Source organism: Papio anubis, chromosome 4 (genome assembly GCF_008728515.1).
Source record: "Papio anubis isolate 15944 chromosome 4, Panubis1.0, whole genome shotgun sequence".
In the NCBI taxonomy this organism is placed as follows: Eukaryota; Metazoa; Chordata; class Mammalia; order Primates; family Cercopithecidae; genus Papio; species Papio anubis.
The window spans coordinates 78,015,673-78,036,899 of record NC_044979.1 but is presented as its reverse complement, the minus strand read 5'-3'; the positions used below and the strand labels follow the sequence as shown (position 1 = coordinate 78,036,899).

At 40.7% G+C, this 21,227-nt stretch overlaps 1 protein-coding gene across 12 annotated transcripts in view; it reads left to right on the top strand.

Moving 5' to 3' along the window:
- Window positions 1-21,227, top strand: part of ICA1 (islet cell autoantigen 1) — a 154,844-nt gene that overhangs the window by 109,056 nt on the left and 24,561 nt on the right. For 8 of the 12 annotated variants that reach the window (XM_009203339.4, XM_003896272.5, XM_009203335.4 and 5 more), the window contains exons 8-12: window positions 880-978; window positions 15,179-15,276; window positions 17,348-17,400; window positions 20,123-20,185; window positions 20,288-20,329. In XM_009203339.4, the coding sequence (XP_009201603.1) occupies window positions 880-978; window positions 15,179-15,276; window positions 17,348-17,400; window positions 20,123-20,185; window positions 20,288-20,329 (355 nt within the window). The other 4 variants (XR_002521059.2, XM_021935994.1, XR_002521060.1 and 1 more) reach the window with 4 other exon arrangements.

Here is a 21,227-nt window from a genome sequence, read left to right as displayed (position 1 = left end):
GCCTCTGAGTTCCTTCCAGATAACACTGTCCATCAGCAATGCTGCTGAGCACCAACTGAGGGCAGGATACAGAACGCTGGATGTTGTAGGAAATACAACAGTCAAGACCAGGGCTGGGCACAGTGGCTCTCGCCTGTAATCCCAGCACTTTGGGAGGCCGAGGCAGGTGGATCACTTGAGGTCAGGAGTTCGAGACCAGCCCGGCCAACATGGTGAAACCGCGTCTCTACTAAAAAAATACAAAAATTAGTCGGGCTTGGTGGCAGGCGCCTGTAGTTTCAGCTGCTTGGGAGGCCGAGGCAAGAGAATTGCTTGAACCTGGGAGGTGAAGTGAGCTCAGATCACTGCAGCCTAGGCGACAGAGAGAGACTCCCATCTCAAAAAAAAAAAAAAAAAAATTAAGACCAGGTTCCTTGTCTTCAAAGAGCTCAAAGTTTAGGAAGAATCTGGAGATAGTGAAGTCTATTTTTCTATACCTCTAGGACAGAGCAGGGTGTGCTAAGTGAAATAAGTTCTAAGGAATCCAATGAAAGCTTAAAGAGGGAGAAATAGAATCAGCTGAGGGATCGCAACAATAGATCGTTAATTATTTACCCTGGGTTTTGGAGGATTTATCAGATGAGAAAAAGAGAATGGAGAGGAGAAGGTCCCAGGTGGTGAGAGCAGGATGAGTTCTGGGAGGCAGCATTCAGGGAAAGAGGGAGGCATTTAGTTTGGCTGAAATACAGAGTGTAAATGGGGGCGTAATGGGAAACTTGGGAATGAGTTAGAATCACGTTTTAAAGAATCTTCAAAGCTACAGAGAGTCATACTTCCCTGGGGCCCAGGACTAGAACTGGGCATTCAAAACATTAATAGCTTTACTGTCTTTCTTTGCAGACCACTCTACTTCATTTCTGGGAGAAAACTTCTCACACTATGGCAGCCATCCATGAGAGCTTCAAAGGTTATCAACCATATGAATTTACTACTTTAAAGGTATGGAAGCTAGAGGGGCCACTAGAAAATCTTGAGAAAAGTGAAATTTTGTTTGTATCACAAGCAAAGTCCATTGCAGAAAGCGTCATAATTCCAGGACTCAGAATGCCAAAGAGAACTGTGCCCCAAGCAGAGTCTTTTTTTTTTTTTTTTTTTTTTTTTTAAACTGCGTCAGGATTCAATACAATGATAATCTACTGCAATCCAAAAACACAAATTGAACCTTAGGATACATGTTACTGGGAGATGAATTGTGGTGAACTTGAGTCTAATGATTGGTCCTGCTCCTTTAAAATACTTGTTTGACATTGCTAAAGGGGAGATTGTACAAGTCCCATAAACTACTTTTAATTATTATATTCAAATATCCTCACTTAAGAAGGTATCCTTCTTTCCTCCCTTACTTCTGAAATGTATCATTTTATTCTGAGAGTACCATCCAACATAAAATTGAGTTTTTCTGTAAGATGACAGCAGTATTTTCTAATTGAAAAAGCAGTATTAAACTCAATGATTTTTCGGCTCAGAAGGGATACATGCACCGTGTCTGATTCTCAGTATTGGATCTGCACATGGAGTTGTTTTTCTCTCTCCTGGTTACAAAAGATGAATGCATATTGAGATAAAGAAGTGATTTGGGTTCCAAAAGGATTTTAAGAATGATGAGAGAACAGTGGTTACTTCATTGCCAGGTCATGTCTTTGAAAGAAAAAAAGAGGCATGAACTAGCTAAAGTTCACCTTGAACTTGCCTTGCTCTTTATTGTTCAAGCAATTTGTATGCATTTCATCACCTTGCTTGACAAGACATCAAAACATTAAAATTCTTTTTTTTTTGCCTTAAATCACTTTTTTGATTTTGAGATGTGTATAATGTCACTGCATCTATACAAGTACCAAAAAATGCTTTAAGACCTTGGCCCTTAAAATGAAGGTTCCAAGAGGAACCCGGGAAAGTCCACTCACCTTGTACTGCAGACAGGACACCTGGCCAAAGAATTTGTTCCTCATTATCCCCTCCCAGCTGGCTGCACGCCCATTGATTGGCACTAGCTGGCATGTTGCATGGTGAATGCATTCAGAGTGTGTACTATTTTGCTCTGTCAACTATAAGCACTTCAGGGAAAGGGGAAGGACCTTTTATTTCTTATGTATCCTCTTTTGTCCAGCCAAATGTTTTGTACACAGTGTGCCCTCAGCCTTCCCCTTCACACTGGCAATGTTACCAGTGTTGGCAGGAGCTTCATCATCTCTGATTTACTGCTGTTTTCAGCACCTTCAGAAGCAGGCATTCTGACCAAGGCAGACTGGTTAAAAGTATAACTCACACTATTCACAATTCTTATGCAGGCCTGAGCGAAATCCCATGGATTTTACTCTTTGATGAGGCAGAGGCTTTTAGGGTTGAGGGCATGAATGTGAATCGGGTTTTCTTTTATATATCATTTCAAAGGTTATCTGTCTTTTACAAGACAACTGTACATTACATACACCAAGATGAAATGATGCCTACCCCAGATATAATTCAGAAGAACTTCAGGCCATGAGTTAGTTGCATATAAAGTACAATGTGAATTCATGAAATTGAAGTTGTGCCACAAGCATGGAAGAGCCCATATGTGTATCCCTGGCCTCCTGTGCTGAGGAAAATATGGCTCCTTAATTTTTGCTGCGACATTTATCCTGCAGAGAGGATCAAGCTGATTATGCTAGAGCATTTCTGGGCAGATAATTTAGTGAAAGTTTGTCAGCAGTAGTTCAGGACATACTTACAAATATTTTGGGCAGATGACTATCTGTTAGATTTTACATCCCCAGAACCTTCCTTAAATTATGGTTTAAGTAATAGTTCATAATTAAGTAATAGTTCATCATAAGATTATATTACAATTAACCCATATGTGTATCCCTGGCCTCCTGTGCTGAGGAAAATATGGCTCCTTAATTTTTGCTACGACATTTATCCTGCAGAGAGGATCAAGCTGATTATGCTAGAGCATTTCTGGGCAGATAATTTAGTATAATCTTAGTGGGAGTAATAATGTATCTGTTAAGGTATAATGATGATGTTATGGTAATATTAAGAATAAATGTTCAGAAACCAACCAAATAAACTGTACTTTTGTTCTTTTGTTACCTCTCTAGAATGTTATTCATCTAGGCTTTCAATGATGACATATTACATTAGAATCTCAAGCTGATAGATAATTATTAGGTTGGTGCAAAAGTAATTACAGGTTTTTCTATTACTTTTAGTGGCAAAAACCACAATTACTTTTACACCAACCTAATATTTTTCTTTATGTGGACTCAAATATGATATAATGGAATCCTGTTATGACACAACTATTACATCCATATAAGTACATTGCATATTGTTTTGTATGCCACAAAACATGAAGATGGAAACCATTAATACTTTATGTATCACAGTAAAATGCAAGGATAGGATATTGTGTGACTTCTCAACCCTCTTGCACCAGTATTTTTAATACATGTCCTGTGTTTATAAGATTTGTATTTTATCAAGTCATCTTTTAATATATATAATTTTATTCTGAATGGCACTGTATGTTGATAATGGCCATTTTGAAATTTAAGTAAATATTTCCACGATTAATTTATTCTGTGGATTTACCTAAGCAAATAACCCCTGAAATGCCTTTTGGGACTCTGACTGGAAAGAAAACATTGTCTTTAAAAAGGGTTGCCAAGCTCTGTTAATGAAAAGCAAGCCATTTGTTTTCTTTGCTTCAGGGTGTATTCTGAGTGTGTTGGTAATTGTGCCATTGCAGCTGTATTTCCTGACTGTTAGTTTTATGCTTGATGAAGGATGATAATTAATGTGTTAAACACTCGGTGCATCCTGTTTGGAGGGACAAGTTTTTTGCTACAGAATTACAGAGATGTAACTCATGCCCCAAGAAGTACAAAGTTTTACTTCTACTGAACCTTTCTGTAGGAAATAGAGTTATAATTCTTTTATAAAATAATTTTATTATAAAGATGAATTGAAAAATATCCAAGTGACTGTTGTGATATTTTGTTGTAATGTTTTATGTGACAACAAATATTGCTTTTTTACCCAAGCCTAATATAATTATATTGATTCTACTTTTACTGACATATTCCTTCATTTTAATTTTTTTTATAATAAATAGATTTTTGTAGCATTTTTAACTTTGTAATTTAGCTTTAAAATTTAATATTTAAGGCCAGGCTCGGTGGCTCAAGCCTGTAGTCCCAGCACTTTGGGAGGCCGAGACGGGCGGATCATGAGGTCAGGAGATCGAGACCATCCTGGCTAACCCGGTGAAACCCTGTCTCTACTAAAAAATACAAAAAACTAGCCGGGCGAGATGGCGGGCGCCTGTAGTCCCAGCTACTCGGAGGCTGAGGCAGGAGAATGGTGTAAACCCGGGAGGCGGAGCTTGCAGTGAGCCGAGATCTGGCCACTGCACTCCAGCCTGGGCGACAGAGCGAGACTCCATCTCAAAAAAAAAAAAAAATTAATATTTAAAAAGTTTTAATCTGATAATTATAACAGCTCAAGTTTAAGGCAGAGAAACTATCTTCTAAGTGGTTTCCAATGACAGAAGCAATTCCCTGATCTTGTATTTTCACACAACAAACATTTATCAATTCATTGAAATGTTACTACATATATATATATATATATATATATATTTTGCCTGAGTTGTAATTAATATATTTATTTTATATTGATGCTAAATCATCTGGGACTATCTTTCACATGGTAGAAATTATTGAGTCATGGGACTAGGAATGGAATGATGTTACTAGCCAGAACTTGAAAACATGGTCACTTTTCTAGAGAAAGTAACTTAGACTAAGAGTTTATGGCATTTTAAAATACTAAATGAAATTCTGTCTTGTTAGGAGAGCAGTACCCTATCTTAAATTACCAACACTCAGATGTGGTGGTCTTTGCTTCATCTTTCCCAGATGTCATTTGCTTTCACATTTCTCCACAGATCCAGAGCAGACATTATTAAGGGGGGAAAAAAAGACCTCATGAGTAGAATGGCTTTTCCCTGGAAAATCTGATATATATTTATATCAGCGACCATTTTCCCTCTATCTGGCATGCTGGCAGCAGGTTGAGTTGGATGTCGCAGTGAGCATTGGGCCCCTTGCAGCAGTGGACATACTCATCCAGGGGTGTGTCCTCCTGCATTTGTATTTTTAAGGAGATCAGAGTGCCTGTATTTAATGAAAATGGCCAGTAGTAAAGTGGATTCCTGTGAAATGTCTCGTTCCAGTGTTTTTGGAAGGAAAGCCAGTTTTTTTACTTTGCTCTTCTTTTTCTCTGGTTTTGTAATAAAACAAAGTATGTAAAAGCACAAGCTCTGGAGCCAGCCAGACCTGGCTTCGCCCATTCTGCCGAGAGGGGTGTGAATGGTTGTGATAGTGGTGGCAGTGTTTGTGTTGGTGATGCTAGTGATGGCTGGCGGTGGTGACGGCTGAGGTGCAGCCATGCAAGCGCTGGAGGAGCTGGTGGTGGTGGTGGTGATGGATGATGACGGCGATGCATGAACATGACTTACAATATTGGCAGTTATGAATGATGACAATGGCGCATATGACGGCGGCATGGCGAAATGACGGCGGCGAGTATGATCATCGACAACGGCGGCGGCGCATGGACGGCGATCTGGCGGCGGATGTATGATTTGCTATGAAGTTATGGGGGCGAGCGGTGATCGAATGACGAACGGCGGCGGATAAAGATTATGGCGGATCGGCGGCGGCGGAAGATCTGGCGGCAGTCATAAGAAGTATGATTTTTATGATAACGGCGACGCAGGCGGCGGCGGTGATGATCATCGCGCAAGAAGCATGATCTATGTCGACATTTAACGCAGGCGCATGGCGCATGGATTTATGATGACGGCGGCAGCGGCGAAATGCCACGCGGCGAACACCCGGCATGACTTTGAATGACATCGGCCGCATATGGCGATGGCGGATGATGATGATTTACCAGGCGGCGGCGATCGAATGATGATAACGATGGCGGTGGTGGTGGTGGATAAGATAAGATGGCAGTGGTGAAGAGGTGCAGGGTGGTGGCACAGGGCAGGATGATTTACGAGGATAATGGTGGTGGTGGTGGTGATGGTGGTGAAGGAGGTGATGGTGGTAGTGGTGGGGTTAGTAGTGATGAAGGAGATAATGGTGGTGGTGGTGGTGCGGATGACGGCGGTAGCGGATGGAATATGTGCGGATGGTAGTGGCGGAATATGATGGCAGTAGGTGAAGTGGTGGCAGGGCTGAGACAATGGTGGTGGTGGTGGTGGAGGAGATAATGGTAACAGAAGTGGTGAAAGAGATAAGTGGTGGTGGTGGTGGTGGTAAGGGTGATGGTAATAGTTGTGGTGGTTGTTGAGATGGTGGTGGCAGTGGTGAGGATAACAGCCATGGTAAAGGCTCCAGTAATGACATAGTGCTGGTAATGGGGATGTAGTTACTATGAATTCTTTAGTAGATCCAGAAGACAGCCATTTGAAGCGTCAACACAGGGGAGTTTGTTGGGGTTTCTAGGTTATGTTGGTTACGTTACTTTCTTACTGTCCATTTTCATCCTAGATTATCAGTTTTATGTGAGTTTCACAGGTGAGGCTGTGAATGGCAGTGGGACAGGAGGTCTGGCCAGATCTCACCCCAGGGTAACCCAACCCATCCCTTCCCTGGCTTTCACAGACACCCTGGCAACTCCCAAACCTGTCCTTCAGCTTTGCAGACCTTGGTCTGGGCTCAAACAATTCCCACCAGGGATAGAAGAGGGCTGGGCAGGCCTGCAGGCAGAAAAGGCAGTAGGGCCTCCCATCTCTGCAAGAGGGCTAATTCTAAAAAACGCAGTTTGGCTTCGTAACTTGCTCTTGATCTGTGCCGAGATTTTAACGCTAAGGAAACCTGAATTTGAAAACATAACCCTGAAAACCCTGAACATGTTCAAAAATAACCATTGAAACAGATGTGCCCATATTTCCTCCTTTCTCTCTTGGGGTGTAGGTCTTAGCACTGTTAGATGGAACATCATTCTAGAGACCAGAATGCTTTTAGCTTTGAAAATTCAAAAAACATCCTTTTCTAAATTTTGTTTTTCTCAAATTCATATGCCTCGCAGCCTTCTTCCACCCACCTCCACATTTCTCAGTTAATCACTGGAACATTTACCAACAGGCCACATGGCTCTGTAGTTACTTGCTTTCAAAATAAAGCCATAATAGTTTTTATGAAAATTGGGTAAATATCCCTGCAATGCTATTTTAGTTACCAGTCCCAACAAGGCAATTACATATGGCGAGCATCCAGGATATCCTTTTAGGCTTTCAAGTTTTCTCTCAGTGTCATTACTTTACACAGCATTTAGCAAGGCTGTTTTTTTCCCAAGCTGCTCCAGTCCAGATCATTGGAAACAGCAAATTGGGATGCATCCAGGTCACCAAGAAAGGAGGGAGTGGAGGGACTGACCAAGGCCACCACTGAAATCTGAGGGGGACGAGCCAGAGTGTGGCTTGTCAGTTGTTCATCCACGCCTGATGGCGACTGGCATTGGTTCTCCCAGGCAGCTGGTAGCTCAGGCCTTCACAACGGCATGTTGTTTCTCCAACCCCCACCTCTGTCATTCCCTAACTCCTCCCTGAGGGGAAAGGGAAAAATATTACTATTGTGTGGGTAGGTTGTCCGGGCCAAACGCTCTGCTAAGGGTGAGGTGAAATAACGTCTAGGAGAATTTGTCACACAGTGTGCCAAGGTTGGGATTGTAATTAATAATACTGCCAGGTTCTGCACTGACATATAGAAAGTGAATATATTTCCTTTAACCCTCAGAATAACCTTGGAACATTTGATATACTTGTTCTTGTTTCCCTGTTTCAAATGAGGAAACAAACTCAGAAAGGTCTAGTCGTTTGCCTGGGCCTGCATGCCCATTGTGCAGAAGACTGGGAATGGGGGTGCTCCAGCCTTCCCCAGCAGGGCCATGCGCTGCTTCCCAGGGGTACTTCTGGTCATGGGGCAGGAAGGGAGGAGGAGAAAGCAGAAGTGCCACGTTTAAATAATACAGCTGCAAACTTTCAATTAAAAATAGCACTTTGAAGTGTTTGCTTATAGGCAAAAAGCATGATTTGTGTGTCAGTCCTTCAGATACCTGGGAATGTATGGCTCTTCTTTTAGAGGTTGGAATGAAGTCTTCTCGAGCTCCCCAACACCTCATATTGAAGGGGAAGGTCACTACATACTGGCTTGGGTATTTAATACCATTTCTTAACTAGCTGTAGAATTTTTAAGACCCGGATTCAAATATTGCTACTACCTGTTAATAGCCAAATGGCCTGAAGCAAGTCAGTTCACCTCTCCAAGTCTCCATTTTCCTGTCAGGGAAGCAGGAATACAAGGTTTATCTGGGTTTTGTGAGGATTAAGTGAGATATAGAAAACATAGAGCACAGTACCTCCCACAGGAGGAGCACTTAAGACATCAGATTCCCTTTAGAACTTTAAAAGTCATTGATAAGAAATCAAGTTCTGAGTGCTTAGTATGAGCTTGGTACTGTGCAGAAGCACCCTGTCAGTTCATCCTCACAACATCACACAACAAATACTCATCATTACCTCCGTTGTTCTCATGGGTAAACAAGACCTCCAAGGAGTGGATACAACGTCTGTGCCACAGCACTATGGGATCCATCTCCAAAGTCCATTTGTTTCCAGGACAGTATGGTGCCTTCTCATTATCAATTTTCCATCTTATTTTTAAAGAAGAATATTATCTCTCTTGTTTATGATTGTGATTATTTTTCTCTAATTTTACTTTTTTGTACAGTACAATTCAAGGTTACCTCTAGTTATAGAGTAATAGTGTTTCTTGTATAGTGTCTTTATAAATTTGTAAGTGCATGGTGAGGGCAAGAGAGTACGTATGTGCTAAATGTCCATGAATTATGTGGCCAATACACATCACTGTGGCCTCTGTTTTTATTCTCATGTACTTCTACTTGTATAAACACACGTATACACACACCCAACTGAATTCAGCACTTTTTAACCATGCCCCACTATCTTGAACGCTTTTTTTTTTTTATAGACAATTACTTGGCATCTTCATATGTGTACAATATAATTAATGGAAAGTAGCCTAAGAAAATTAGATGTCGTAATTAAAGGCTAGAGAAGATACTACTCAGCTGTCAAAGTTAAACATTAAATTTAGGTTATTAGAACTGGCTGCTGGCCTTGTGTCTGTGAAATTTGTTTTGCTAAGTAGTTTGCATTCATTCAGATGAATGTTGCTGTTGCTTTTATTTTCCTAATACAGGAAGTAGTAGCTCCCATTATTATATTAAGCTGTTTCCTTTCTAAGACACTTCTGCAAGCTCGATCTGCGCATTTCCTCTGTCACGTTGATCTTATATACTGTATGTGTGCTTCCTGAAACCATTTAAGCATTGATGGAAATTATTAGCGTGTTAGTGCAGCCTTAACAGAGAAAAGTTACTTAGTCTAAAAACATTCTTTCCTCCACAAAGAACCTTTCAGTCTTGTATGACTCCATGTGCTGCTAATACACAGCAATTTTCATGAGAGACTGAGTGGGTTTGGGGTTTAGAAACAGAATGTTTTTGGAGTTTTCATTTCTGGACATGGATTCAAATGTGGCTCCCAACAGCCAGTAATTGGAAATAATAGTTCTTCTGTTGGCTGCCTCATCTATATATACATAGACAGGCCCCTTAGATTCATTTTGCCTGAGCAGGTGTTCATGTCACACAGAAAATATTGTCACCCCTGACTTCTATGCATTCTATAGAGTTAAGCATTTCAACTGAGTTGTGGACTTCAAAATAATTTGAAGTTCCTAATTCACCTTCACCTTGTACCCCTAGTTGAGCCTTTGTGGTCAAACGTCGGGGAGAGCAGTCTATAGAATATCCTCTGTCTGATGGCCATACCCAGGAACTCATTTGGGGGGATGAAGAGGGTTACGATTTTTTCCTCCATGATTTTTTTTTTTTTTTTTTAGACAAAGTCTTGCACTGTTGCCCAGGCTGGAGTGCAGTGGCGCGATCTCGGCTCACTGCAAGCTCCGCCTCCCGGGTTCACGCCATTCTCCTACCTCAGCCTCCCAAGTAGCTGGGACTACAGGAGCCCGCCAACGCGCCCGGCTAATTTTTTGTACTTTTAGTAGAGACAGGGTTTTCTACTGTCTCTACTGTTAGCCAGGATGGTCTCGATCTCCTGACCTCCTGATCCACCCGCCCCAGCCTCCCAAAGTGCTGGGATTACAGGCCAGTGAGCCAGTGAGCCCGGCCCCTCCATGACCTTTTAATGTTCCCCTTATCCTCTTTATATCTTCAATGTATACCATCTTTTGTAAGAAACAAGTTCCATATGTGTTATTGTGTTTTTCCTTGCTATATCGAAGAGTATTTAGCTTCGTTTGGTCTAAAAATTCTGTCTTGGTGATGTCCCTTGAAAATGTCCTGAAATTGGTTATGGTGATGGTCGTACAACTCTGTGAATGCAGTAAGTCCTTACTTACTGTCATCAGTTGGTTCTTGGGAAACTGTGACTTTAAGCAAAACAATGTATAATGAAATCAATTTTACCATAGTCTAATTATACAAGCAGGAGTTCAGTTCTTATGATGCAACAATTTATGGTCACAAAAACATCACCAAACTTCTAAATAAAGACCCAAAACACTTCTAATATTTAACATTGAAATAAATCTAAGTTATATGTACATTTAAGAAAGTTTTTTTTAAAAAAAGTAAGATAATTCCTTACCCAATTCTTGGTGGATCAGTGAGTGACGGGAAGTCAGAGTGTTAGTGGGTTAAATTAATAAGTGTTGGCGAAGCGAAAATTCTAAGGCATTGCCTACCATCAGGCAGTTCAATCACAATCACAGATACAGTGGGCTCACCGGGTGCTTTTCTATCACAGTGTTTATTGTCATGTTTCTGTATAATTATATACTTGAAGGATTTTTTATGATAAATTTTATTTATTCATTTATTCCTTTTCCAACCTGCTTATTCCAGTTCAGGGTGGTGAATGGCGGGAGCCTATCCCAGGAACTCAGGGTACAGGATGGGAACCAGTCCTAGACAGGATGCCAGCCCGTAGCAGGTCACACCGACACACACCCCCACAGTCATTCACACTGGGACCCTGTAGAATCGCACATTCACCTGACTTATGTAGCTTTGGGATATGGGAGGAAGCTGGAGTGGAGCCAGAAGAAAACCCACTCAGATATGGGCAGAATGTGCAAACTCCACCCTGACAGTGGCCCTGGGCCAGGAAATCCTTTTTTTTTTCTCATCAACATTATAACAAAATGACATTATTCAAGGACCTACTTGCTGTGTACTACAAACAATTGAACAGTATGGTGAATTCTAAAAATGGGGTGAATTCTATGGTATTTGAATTATAGCTCAGTTAAGCTTTTGTGTATGTGTGCGTGTGTGTGTGTGTGTTCCCCCTTGGTTCAAAATTCTAATATTTAATAAGTTCATGTGCTTAGTATTAATTTTGCTTGTGGTTTTATAAACCTTTTCAAATTACTCCCCTGAGCCTTTGAATTTCCTAGCTAAAGAGCTGTAGTTTTTTTAGTGTAACCTTATGTACATGCATTTATCAATCAACAAGTACACATTTAGCACCTCTCTTGAGCTGCAACAGCCAAATTGTTATAGGAATAATAGTCATAGTAGGGAGAGAGGAGCAATTGCCATAGGAATTATTAATAATAGTTTTAAATAGTTGGAACTACAGCCATTCTGTTGGGAGAAGCACAATAGTGACTTAACTGTGATTGTGGTGACAGGGAGCAACAATTGAGTCCCTGCTAATGGGCCAACAGGGGAAGGGGTTGAAAGGAGGAGTGAGTGGTTTACATTACAAAAGGATTGTCTGAGAGCTGCTCAAGTGTGGTTATGAGGGGAGGTCAGGCTGGAGACAGAAAGGATGATAACCGTGGAGCTGTCAAGGGCATCTCAGGGGTTTAGGCAAGCGCTGTGGCAGCTAGACAGGGCCAGCTGAGAGCAGACATGTCCTGGCCCTGCCTAGCGTTGATTGATAAAAAGGAAACACAATGAGAAGATAATTGAGCAAACCAGGAGGCCTGGACAAGTGTTACAAAATTTAAAAGTGAGTCTTGGGAGCCATCAGAACCTTGGCTGAAAATATTTCTGGCTTCACTTTGACCAGAGTTGGACCATTTTGTGGGGGAATAGAACTACTGAAAGGCGTGTGTGTGTGTGTGTGTGTGTGTGTGTGTGTGTGTGTGTGTGTGTACATGAATAAAATGCTGTAATTGGCAGATGGATTGAAAAGAGTACATGCTTGACATCTATTGAACTGCTTCCTCCTGGCTGCACATATACTAAACACACACGCACATGCACACGCACACGCACACACGTGCCTGACTTTCGCTGGAAGCTTTGGGGTATATAAAAAAATCATGAACATCCAGACTGCTGTCCATATTCCAGTTGTCTTATTTGTGCTGACACTGCCCTTTGTATCATTTTCCTCTCCAGTGCAGGCTGCAGCAGCCAAGGATCATGTATTGCATTTAGTTGTCATGCATTAGGGAGACAGAAAGAGCAAAAGATGATGATGGAACAAAATGGGGCAAAAAGTTAAATATTGATGAATCTGGGTAAAGGAATGTCCTCCCCATTTGACCCCTGCCAACCTCCTTATCCCAGTCTCATAAGACTTGTACTCTTGCCAACTACATGGCAGCTCCAGTGGCATTCTTTTTGTTCCTCAGACAAACCAAGCTATTCCTACCTTTGAGCCGTTGACTCGGAGCTTTCTCTTCTCCCTGAGCTGCAGATGGCTGGCTCCCTCTTGTCATTTAGCTCTCAGTTGAAATGTCACTTACAAGAGAGGACATCCTGCTAACTGGAGTAATGACCCAATCACTTTCTATCCCTCTGTTTTAATTATCTGCCTAGACCCATCGCTAGCTAATAATTTTGTCTGTTGTGTTCACCGGTGTATCCAAAGAACCCCAACAGCACCTGTCTTTGGGTAGTGCTCAAAAACTATTTGTTAACTGAATTAACTGATCTAAATGCCCAGAAACAGGAGTCATTAAAAATGATGTCAGTGCCTTATGGATGTGCTTTACGCAAGAAAATGCTTCCGAACTCCAATCAGGGGACGTATACTCAGAGAAGACCTGGGTCCTACTTTAGAATATTGATGAAGGAATGCACACTTTTATATTTCAATTTTAATATTAACTTCTTAAGGTATATAAAGTCTTTTTTATATTCTCCAGTCTAATAAGCCTTTTTTAAATTATGAAATATCTATACAAATTATATTGGTTAAAAGGACCACTGTCTCTCTATATATTTACATAATATGTATATTTATACAATGATTCCAATCATACAAGTAGTGTGACTATGAAGAAAAAAACGGAAAATATATGAAAATAATCATTTTAAGGATATGGAATTATGAGTAATTTTTACTTTTTTATCAAACTTGTTGCATGTGGTTCTATTATGTTTCTAATTTAGAAAATATTTTACAGAGACAAAACATAATACAGGATAAATATGATCAAATATTCATAAAACTGAAGTGCAGTTTAGATATGGAAAGACTTTCCTGAATCTGGCATGCTTAGTGAAGCTTTACAGAAAATACTGGTAATTGATCTGCGCTTTGAAAACATTCATTGGATTAATGAGGATAAACAAATAGAGCATTTTAGGTTAAAGAAGCAGAATGAACAAAGGAAGGAAGAAACTAGCACATGGGAGACTATGAGGAGACCATCCTGATTGAAAGAAAGCTCATGTTTGGGGGATGGTAGGAAGCAAGTTGGGAAGGTTAGGCTAGATCACATTTTAGAAGATCTTCAAAATTGGTCAGAGAGGTTGATATTAGAAGTGGAAAGAAATAAAGAAGTTCTTATAATAAAGAAATACGCTGGTCCTTCTCAAGAAATAAGATTCTTGAAAAGAAGGATAACATGATAGCGTGGGTGTTTTAGGAAAATTACTCTGTGCAGGGAGAGAAACAGAGCTGGCAGTTTGGAAGTGTGACACCAGTATCCATCTGGTGTCCATGGCAGACACCAAAATCAATCACAGGTCTGCTCTGCCGAGACGCAGCCTGAGAACCATCTTCACTGGCCCTCCAGTCAGCCAGTACTAATCAATCAGAATTGGCCATGAAACCTGATTGCCTCCTGTGTGTGTCAGACAAGTGAATGATAGGCAGGAGAAGGACAGGAGAAACCAGGTGAGGGCCCCAGGCTCATGACTTAGATTTTAGTAGTTCTGAGAATATAAGAAGGATAAGTATCCTGAGATGTTTCTTTCGTATTTGTAGGTTTGTATTTTAATTAGGGCCAGAAATAGAGATCTTTTTGTATAACTCATTATTCAGTTCTAAAAATGTTTTGCTTTTTTTTTCAGGGTCATTGTCACTGGTATACAGTTTCTAGGCACTTCCTTAAAAAAAAAAAGAAAAACTTAAATATTTAGTAAGCCTTGAAAACAGTAACTCCAACAAATGATATGCCGAAAAGAGACTCTCACCCGTTTTAATTTACAAAGATTTGGATGCACCTGCTCTGTCCACTCGTGGGAGTTAGGTTGTCAGAATATGTTAGGCCACTATTTTTGGTTTTTTAAGAAAAGGTTTTTTCTGTTATTTTTTAAAACTGGGTTTTAGATTGCAAAATAGCAAACAAAATTAAAAATAAAATGAAATTGTCTCATCTCTGGTGGAGGTGGGAGGAACTTCTACTTTGTCAGTGTGTGGGCTGCGAACAGAACAGAATGTTTATCTTAACTGCCTGTTGAAGTTGAAAAATAAAGTTAGCAATAGCCAAAAGGCCGCGTTTGAATAACTTGTCTCAAAAGGGAAAACATAAATCTAGTGGCAAATCAGCTCTGCTATATATGCTACTATTTATTGGATGTGTCTGAGAACATTGTTGCTTGACCATATAAAATTTTATTTCTTCCAACTGATTGGTTCAAGGTCACCTCCCAATACCTGTAATTCAAAGTTTGGTTGCTGGGACCAATGACAGTTGAATTTTTGTGTTGATAACCTTTCTTTTCTTTTTTTGTCTCTATTTCTTCTTTTTTTTTTCTTTTCATTTTTCTGTGGCTTGTGCTCAAGAGCTTACAAGACCCTATGAAAAAATTAGTTGAAAAAGAAGAGAAGAAGAAAATCACCCAGCAGAAGAGTACAGATGAGGCCGTGCAGGAGCCGAGTCAGTAAGTCACAGGTTCCTTCCCTCTGCATCTTTCTTCCCACAGGTGAGAGTGACGTGGTTCTCGCTGACCGAACCTGGCTGGGCCTCAGACACAGACTCGTTGTCTTACTTCCTCACTTCTCAGAGTAGATGTATTAGCATCCCGGCCAAACCCCTTTAACACATGTTCCTGCTAGGTCGTGACTCACGTATCCCAGTAAGAGATCGGTTTCCAGGGGACCTAAAAGGGCACACTTGTGAGGAGCTGACTGGGGCAAGACAGGGCAAATGTCCCCAGCTCTCCCTGGCTCTCTGCCTGTGGCCTGAGCCCCAGCTTTGCACTTTCTCTGGTTTCTGGACCCTATCTGGTCTTTTGTCAACACTATATGCTCTTCTAGATAGGAAATCCCCTGGTTTTTCTCTCACTGAAGGAGCTTTCCTATGAAATTGCCCCGGGACACATGCATACTAAGGCATCATCATATGAAAGTGTTGGATTTTGGCACTGTGTTTTCTACCATGCAGAATGTCTGTTTTCTTCTCTGTGAAACAGAGAACAGCTTTGAGTACAGGAAATGACTACTCCATCTCCATTTCATGCCCCTTTTCAAAGAAGGTGCCTCTTGTCATTTTAAATACTGAGATGAACTTTTCAGCATGTGTGGTGCATGGTTACCATTCTCATACAGTGAGAAGGAGGTTTAAATGTGAATCTATATCGTTTTCTGTGGAGATGTAGTAGCTTGCAGGAAAGTAGTTAATCTTTGAACTGGCTGACCTAGGAAAACAAAATGGATGCCCTTGCTTCTATTCTCTACTCCTTTTCCATACACACAAAAATTTAGATGACAATCTTATAGTAAAATAGGCGTATACTTTTATTGTATTTCTAAATCAACTTTCAGACATATTTTTTGTCCCACAGGAAAATTTGCTGCCAATATTAGCCTTTTTAAATTTTAAAGCATATATGTACTAGGTAAATTTTTTGGTGCAGAATGACGACAAGTTCCCACTGAAGGACAGACTGTAGAATATGATCTGAATCTAGTACAATTGGCTAGTTTATGGTGAAGCAGTTTAACCCATTCCTGATGATGGTAATACTGCTAGCTATCATTTTAGTGAGCACCTGCTATGAACCAGGTACAATGCCAGGTGTTTTATTTATGTTAATTCCATCTCATGACAACCTTCAGTGATATCAAGGCTGGGATTTTCCTCATTGTGTAAAAGATGGAAGGAAGGCTCTGGAAGGTTAAGGGGCTGCCCACATACTCTTGTGTAGTAAGACGTGAGGCCTTGAGTGGGTCCCTGTACCACCTTTTCACCATGTAAGTTCATACAATCAAAATAAAGCATTCACCTTTACTTAGAAGGGGATTACCTGGGATTTTCTTGATTTGTTTTAATTAATTCAGATTTCTCAAATACTTTAGTATTTCATTTCAAAAGCTCAAAAAGTATAACCCAGTAACTATTTAAAATGACAGTGAACATTGAACATGAATTTTGTTTAGAAATAGCAGGTGAAGATGCATCATGGTTCTAGGAAGAAGGTTCGGAGGCACCAAGTGAGTCTCAGGGCAGTGATGTGTCCTTGTGTTTAAAGAGGTGGTGAGAGTTGAGTAGGAGACGGCCAGCCTGGATTTGTGAGTGGTCCTGCCTGCAGCCTCTGTAGCTGAGCTAACCTCTGGAGGTGTCCTCTCCTATAACACTAGGAATCAGAAGAAATCAATTCTGACTGATTTTTTACAGTTTTTTTACTATTAATTTTTACTGTTTTTTTTAAAGTGATGACTGTATGCATCTATCTTATTTATATCTAGCTGCCCATCTAGATATTTACAGAATATTTGCCTTGTGATGAAAGCAAATTCAGATATTAAGATGCTACAGAAAGGGACAGAAGGCCAGCAAATTGGCATGTAAATTACTATATGTTGACGCTTCTTCGTGTGTGTGTGTGTGTGTGTGTGTGTGTAGTGTATGTGTCTGTGTTAAAAGTGAAGTAATACTGTACTGAAAATCTGGCTGTATCATAAATATATCACTGGTAGAACTTGACGACTAAACCTCTTTTTTATTTTAAGATTAATTTCATTAGAGGAAGAAAACCAGCGCAAGGAATCCTCTAGTTTTAAGAGTAAGTTTTGATTTTTATTTAGAATTGCTTCTGAAATATTACTTAATGTTCAACAGCCAAGTCATTTTCCTTTTTGGCAAACTCCTCCTAGGCCTTTCTTCTTTTTCAACTGAGAAAAGGCTGATTTGCTTTTAGACTCAGTTCTAAATGTTCAGATATCCACGATGTCAACCCTACAGCGTTACTGAGAGAGGCTGTATATTGTGAACCAGAAAATCACATCACAGTCATGTCAGCAGCAGCTCTTCAGGGGGCAGCCACGACGGGAACTGGCAAATCGCTGTTTCTTTTCACAGCAGATTATAAGATTTCTGCTGTGACCCTGACTCGTTCTAGTTTTAATAAGATGAGGCTGCGACCTCAGGAGAGGTGGATTTGTGGTATGTGTGGGGTGGGTGGATATTTGTCGATGTTGGAAACAGATGGGAACTGCTCACTCTGCCCTGCCAGCTGATGCCTCAGCCTGCCAGTGCCGAGCAACCCCCGGATCCCTCAGGTGAAGTGAACCTGATGTGTTAGGAGAAGGGGTCAGAGCATTGGAAGGTGGCACAGTGTGCTGTGCCGGCTCATCAGCTATTTCTGTCTCCCGTTGTTACTGCCAGTTTTTTCATTGGTCCTTCACCTCACCAAGGGGTGGAGGGTTTGATAGATGGTGGTAGAACTAATGTGATGCAGTACCAAGCACTTCACTGGCACCCAAGCTCCTTGGAGATGCAGGGGAGTGTTTTACAGGTGTTATGAAGAGAACTAAAATTACCCTAACAGTGTGTTTACCTGGCCTCCCTGGGGACATATGCACCTCTTCCTGCTTCACCCTCTGGTATGGTACCTTTCTGGAAGATAGGAGGAGGCAAAGCAGATTCTGGAACTTCCCCTCTGCTCCATTCTTCTCCTTCACCCTCTATCTTCCTTTTTATCTTTCTACCCACTTACTTCTCCTCCTATTTGCTTTTCTCCTATCTGCCTTTCAACAACAACAACAACAACAAAGACTCACTTTTTTGCCTCTAATGCTTGCTTCATGTCATCCATTCACGCATGTACACCTTCACATACAAGTACTCACACACTTGTTCATTTGTTCAACAGATGTTTATTGAGCCGCCTCTGTGCCAGGCATGGCGCTGGGCTCTGGGCATACAGTGGTGCACCAGACATAGTCAGTCCTTTCCAGGGTGAGGCTGACAGTCAAAAGGGGAAGCAGATGGTAATCTAATCATTACACAAGTAATCCAGCAGCTCCAGCTTTGGTGGGAGCTCCAAGGGAAAGGTGCGGGGCTTTGGGCACATGTGATGGAGAGGACACAACTTTTGAGGAGATCGGGAAACTGGCTAATCCAAGTGCTATGGCAAGACTTGTCAAAGCAGAAGAAATAGCCTGGGCAAAGGTTATGGGCCCAGGAGGACCTGGAGAAAGTCAGAGAAACCATGCTCCAGAGCATGACGAGGAACAAGTGGCAGGAGGAGAAAGGGAGCAGCTGGGCCTGCTCTTGTTGGCCGCAGAAGAGCTCTCTGTCTATGTGGATCCAAGCCCGCCAGCCTCAGTGTACCCACAGCACGAATCACTAATGTTGTCATAGTCAAGGTAATTGGATAGGAAAACATGGGTTCTGTGGGAAAATATAAACTGCAGTTTATTATATTTGTATGCAAGTTATAAATCTATATAAATTATATATTCATACAGTATGCGACAATGCAGGGGAATCAAATTTTCTCTCGTTCCTTGTGCAGTATAATTGCTTGTGGTATTTGCATATTTTGAGATTGTAAATGTCGATCATCTTGTTTTATATATGCACAGAATAAAATCCATTATAATGAAGTATCATATTTCTTTTATTCTGTGACTTACAGAAAGACCAATGAACATATGAGCAAATCAAGTTTTAAGGTTGTTCTATTACAAACATACACACAGACACACTTTATTGTTTAGAATAGTTTTTGGTTCACAGCAAAATTAGGGTCAAAGTACAGAGATTTCCCATATATTCCTTTCCCCAACATATACATAGCCTTTCCCACTATTAACATCCTATACCAGGTGGTATATTTGTTATAGTCAATAAACTTACATTGACATCATTATCACCCAAAGTCCATAATTTACATTAGCCTTCACTCTTGGTGTTACACATTTTGTGTGTATTACAAATGTATAATGATACGTATCTACCATTACAGGACCATACAAAATAGTTTCACTGCCCTGAGACCCCCATGTGCTCCACTATTCATCCCTTCCTTCCCTCACACCCTTGGCAAACGCTGATCTTTTTACTGCCCTCATAGTTTTGTCTTTTCCAGAATGTCATATAACTGGAATCATGCAATGTGTAGCCTTTTCAGATTGACTTCTTTCACTTAGTAATCTACCTTTGCATTTTAGCCAGGCCCATATGGCTAAAGTTCATTAGCATCATCAAGTAATAGTTACTTAAGTCACACACTTGTCCATGGAAGGAGAATTGTTAGATCAATGTCGTATGATTTTCAGGTTGTCTGCCAAACAAAGCAAAGATTCAGGGCTGTTAATTCAGCATTCTCTGAGAGCCAGTAGCAGGAGTCCAGTGTAATCTGAGGACCCCTGCTTCTGCCTGAGTGAGTTTGTGGATCCCATTTCTTCCTGAGGCTGTGCATTTACCTTACACTGCAATAGCATATGAACATGCACACCATTTCGAGTTGTTGGTAACCAGTTGCACATGTTATATTACAGCTGAAGATGGAAAAAGTATTTTATCTGCCTTAGACAAAAGCGCTACACATACTGCAGGCTCAGGTAATCTAGATTAAGGAAAACTACTCAATTTTAATTATTTGACTCAAACTCCTCACAAAATGAAACTAACTCATAATTTGTTTTCTTTCCTCTCCTCTAAAGGACCCATAGATGAACTGTTAGACATGAAACCTGAGGAAGGTGGTAAGATTTATGTGTTTCTTGGGATTATGATTTGTTTGGTGTTTTTTTTTTTTTTTTTTTTTTTGAGGCGGAGTCTTGCTCTGTCGCCCAGGCTGGAGTGCAGTGGCCGGCTCTCAGCTCACTGCAAGCTCCACCTCCCGGGTTTACGCCATTCTCCTGCCTCAGCTTCCCGAGTAGCTGGGACTACGTTTGATTTTTTAAATTACTCTTTTGCATGTAAGAAAATGTAATCTTATTCTTTTTAATAGCTTTGCATTCCAAAGCAAAGTTTCTTGGGTGACAGTCTTTATAAATGACCTTAAATATGCCCAAGCACAAATTAGTATGGGGGATCTATCATCATTGGTATAATGAATTTCATAATGTTCAAACTACTATAGCTAAAAGTTATGTCAGGGGTCACATGCTATAGTAGAAAAAACATGGCTTTCAGAATCACACATGTGGATTTAAAAACTGGTTTTACCATAAATGGCCTGTATTTTAAGTGATTTGTTTCATACTTAAACTCTCTAAGCCTCAGTTGTTCTCATTAGTAAAATGGAAACAATAGCAACAGCCTTGGTGGTTTATTGTCAGAATTGGAGATCGTGTGTAAGAGGTACTTGATGGCCTCTAACACAGGGTTGTGTCAAATGGTCATGAGTTGAGATAGTAGGACTAGTAATGTTTTCTGGGTGGTTTACTGTGCTAACTCTCTACTGACCCTTAGGTAGATGCAGAGGGAGAGTTTGCTTAGTTAAGTCCCACACCCGAATATACCAAACCTAAAATCACTTACAAAATAATCTCCCAAAAGAGAATCCAGAACCATGGATTTGAGTGAGACATGTATAGTGTTAAGTAATCCTAAGACATGGAGAGGGTTCAGCCTAGTTATAGCCTTAGCTCACCATCT